Raw genomic sequence first — 3,819 nt, forward strand, 5'->3', positions numbered from 1 at the left:
AACTACCTGAGATTCTTGTGGTGGCCAGGAGGTGACATGAACCAGTCCCCAAATGAATATCGAATGACGGTTCACTCATTCAGCGCTACCTCTTCCCCAGCTTGTGCAAATTTTGCACTGAAGTGTGCTGCTGATGCATACGAAGATAGTTGTGGGACGGCGGCAGCCGACTTCATACGGAAGGACTTCTACGTCGATGATGGACTAAAGTCAGTCCCAACTTCCGATGAAGCCCTGAAGTTGATAGAAGACAGCAGACGGCTGTGTCAGAAGAGTGGATTTCACCTTCATAAGTTCATCTCCAATGACAAGGTGGTTGTGAATTCCATACCTCTCAGTGAACGAGCCAAGGATTTCAGAACGTTGACGTGTTCTCAGAAGGCCTTCCCATAGAGCGTACTCTAGGTGTACAGTGGTGTGTTGGATCCGATGCTTTCCAGTTCAGAGTCCACTTCAACGACAAACCACCCACTCGTCGCGGCATCATGTCGAGCGTCAGCTCCATATTTGATCCACTTGGTCTGGTAGCACCAGTCTTGCTTGTTGGAAAACGCATTCTCCAAACCTTGTGTCGTGATGGGTATGCATGGGACGATCCAATCTCAGAGGAAATCAGATCAGAGTGGGAGAAATGGAGGAACGACATCCTGCATTTGGCATCACTGAATATCCCACGATGCTACAAGCCTGAGAAGTTTGATGTCATCAAGTCCGCAGAACTGCATCACTTCTCCGATGCCAGTACCGAAGGCTATGGTCAGTGTAGCTACTTGCGACTGATAGACGACAAAGGAGGTGTATGTACAACTCTGGTCATGGGAAAGTCCAGAGTAACTCCTTCGAAGCCAGTTACCATCCCTCGACTGGAACTTACATTAGCCGTCATCTCGGTGAAAGTCAGTACTTTCCTCATGAAGGAACTAGAGTATAGCGATGTGACTCAGTTCTACTACACTGATAGCAGAGTCGTACTCGGGTATATTGCCAATGACAGCAAGAGGTTCCACATATTCGTCGCCAACCGCGTGCAGAAGATCAGAGATCACACCACACCTGAAGATTGGCGACATGTTGACACTAAAACTAACCCAGCAGATGCAGCTTCCCGAGGTCTTTCTGCCGAGTCGCTCATCAAGAGCAAACTCTGGTGGAGTGGTCCAGGTTTCCTACAAGAAAGAGAAACCCCTCCACCTGACACTGAGTACATGGAGCCAAGTTCAAACGACCCAGAGGTGAAGAAGGCATCTGCATTCAATGTCCACACTGAGGCCTCCAACTACCCGAGCATGCTTGAAAGATTCCAGTCCTACTCAAACTGGTTTCGCCTGAAACGTGCAGTAGCATTGTGCCAACGCTACATGAAGAAGCTTAGAGATCGCTGCTTCAAAACAGCTACTACTGCACCTGATGCCAACACCCCCCTCACTGTAGACGAACTCCAGCATGAAGAACGACTGATACTGAGGCTAACTCAAGAGGAAGCATTTCCAAAGGAAATTCGAGCCCTCAGCAAACCCGATGGTCTTCCTAATGGCGAGCAGCAAGGCCCAGGAAACCCCCTGAACAAGAGCAGTCCTCTGTATATGCTTGACCCAGTCATAGATGAAACGAAGCTGTTGAGAGTCGGTGGACGCATCAAGCAAGCCAAAGCACCTAAAGAGATCAAGCATCCCATCTTGCTTCCACGTCATGGCCACGTGACTGACCTGGTGATTGAACACTACCATGTTCAGAGTTGTCACTCAGGCCGTGGCATGACACTGAATAGCATTCGCCAAGCTGGCTTTTGGATTCTGGGGGCAAGATCAGCTGTTACCAGCCATATTTGGAAGTGCGTGACCTGCCGCAAACTCAGACGTGCTCCCTGTGGGCAGAAGATGGCAGAACTACCCAAGGACAGATTGGATCCATCCGCACCCTTCACTTATAGCGCTGTAGACTACTTTGGTCCCTTCATGATTAAAGAAGGACGAAAGGAGCTAAAAAGATGGGGGGTCATCTTCACCTGTATGGCATCCCGCGCAGTCCATATCGAGACAGCTAATTCGCTGAACACCGACTCATTCTTGAATGCCTACCGCAGATTCACATGTAGAAGGGGTCCAGTGAGACAACTCCGCTCCGATAGAGGCACAAACTTCATCGGTGGAAAGAATGAACTGGACGCTGCCCTAGCCGAGATGGATCAACCCAAGATTTCTCAAGAGCTGCTAAAGGACAGTTGTGATTGGGTGACATTCAATATGAACGTTCCCACAGCCAGTCACATGGGAGGCACATGGGAAAGGCTCATCCGTTCAATCAGACAGGCGCTCTCAACATTGCTGCAGAAACATGGGCAACAACTGGATGATGAGCTCTTGAGGACCCTCATGACCGAGGCTGAAGCAATTGTGAACAGCCGACCTCTCACCTACGTTGACATGGTGGCCCCAGATTCAGAAGAGCCCCTCACGCCAAGCCAACTGCTAACGCTGAAAAGCAAGGTAGTTCTCCCTCCGCCAGGAGTCTTCATCCAACAAGATCTTTATTGCCGACGCCGATGGCGCAGAGTCCAGTACCTTGCCAACCAGTTCTGGTCACGTTGGAAGACTGAGTATTTGTCGACCCTACAAGAGCGGAAGAAGTGGCAGAAGGCTCAGCAGAATCTGGAGATAGGCAACATCGTCATGATGGTCGACGACTCCACTCCCCGATGCCAGTGGCAACTCGCTCGTGTGGTTGAGACGTACCCAAGCTCAGACGGTCACATCAGGAAGGTCAAGCTCCAAACTGGTCGATCTGTCTTCGAGAGGCCTATTCATAAGGTTGTACTACTGTTGGACCAGGGACGCCCCGACGAGGAGCCAAATGCCTGAACTTGAGCCGATACATGAACTGTACTTAAAGGAGCCACGTAGTGTTCACATTCTCAGTAGTATAGTAGTTACTATTTCCAGTTTTGCGCCTTTAGTCAAGTTTAATGTTAAAATTGTTAATGTTGTTAAGTAATTTGAAAGGTCAAATTAGGGGAGCCATGTAACTGCTGGTGAGTTATTCCAAGCTTGCCACATGGTGGCGCTCTCCACAACTCATGAGGGCGCGCTTCATTGCTACCACAGATTCATGGTCCTTATTGATGACACATGTCTGTGTCCTAAATTTTTGACTCGTATTTTGACTCAGTATAATTCGATCATCCTTCCACCCCAGGACCCGAGGACAGAGGTAAACAAAGTTTGATTATTAGAGAACTTTATATTATTGCAGTTTTTGTGCTACATAAGTGTGATTTGGGTAAATTTAGGGCTAGATTTTCATTACATTATTTGCATCAGATGATCATTGTTGAGTGCACTTTCACTGCTAAGATGACCTTTGACCTTACATTTTTGAGGGTTTATTGCTACTATTTTTGATGCACATTTTAGATTAGTGATTTTCCTTTATTTTAAGATACCTTGTATTCTAATTAGAGTTAGTTTTGTTTTTGCTTTGTTGCAGTTTTTACGTGAACTCTGCAATCGCCACAGTCATATTTGGTAATAAATAAGCCAGGAATATACAGTGTTGAACTTGAAACAGTGTTGTTAACTACAACCGCCACACGGACTATCGAACCTTATTGTCAATTCGGACTATCGAACCTTACCATATATTCGGGCTATCGAATCTTATCATCAATTCGGACTATCGAACCTTCGGATTAATTAACCTTATTCTATTTTCGGACTAATGGGCCCTTCGGACTATCGAACCTTTGGAGTATTGAACCTTCGGACTATTGAGCCTTCGGACCAACGAACCTTCGGTGACTAATGACCCTTCGGACTATCGAAC

The 3,819-nt window shown here is 47.3% G+C and overlaps 1 protein-coding gene across 1 annotated transcript; it reads left to right on the forward strand.

Moving 5' to 3' along the window:
• The first annotated feature begins 485 nt into the window (after positions 1-485).
• Positions 486-3,561, forward strand: LOC119726309. Its single transcript, XM_038197964.1, has 2 exons — positions 486-3,207; positions 3,484-3,561. Exon 1 carries the CDS (start codon positions 486-488, stop codon positions 2,856-2,858), a length of 2,373 nt encoding a protein of 790 aa, XP_038053892.1. The 3' UTR covers positions 2,859-3,207; positions 3,484-3,561.
• The last annotated feature ends 258 nt before the right edge of the window (positions 3,562-3,819 follow it).

The sequence above is a fragment of the Patiria miniata genome, unplaced genomic scaffold, assembly GCF_015706575.1.
Source record: "Patiria miniata isolate m_02_andy unplaced genomic scaffold, ASM1570657v1 HiC_scaffold_2, whole genome shotgun sequence".
Classification (NCBI taxonomy): Eukaryota; Metazoa; Echinodermata; class Asteroidea; order Valvatida; family Asterinidae; genus Patiria; species Patiria miniata.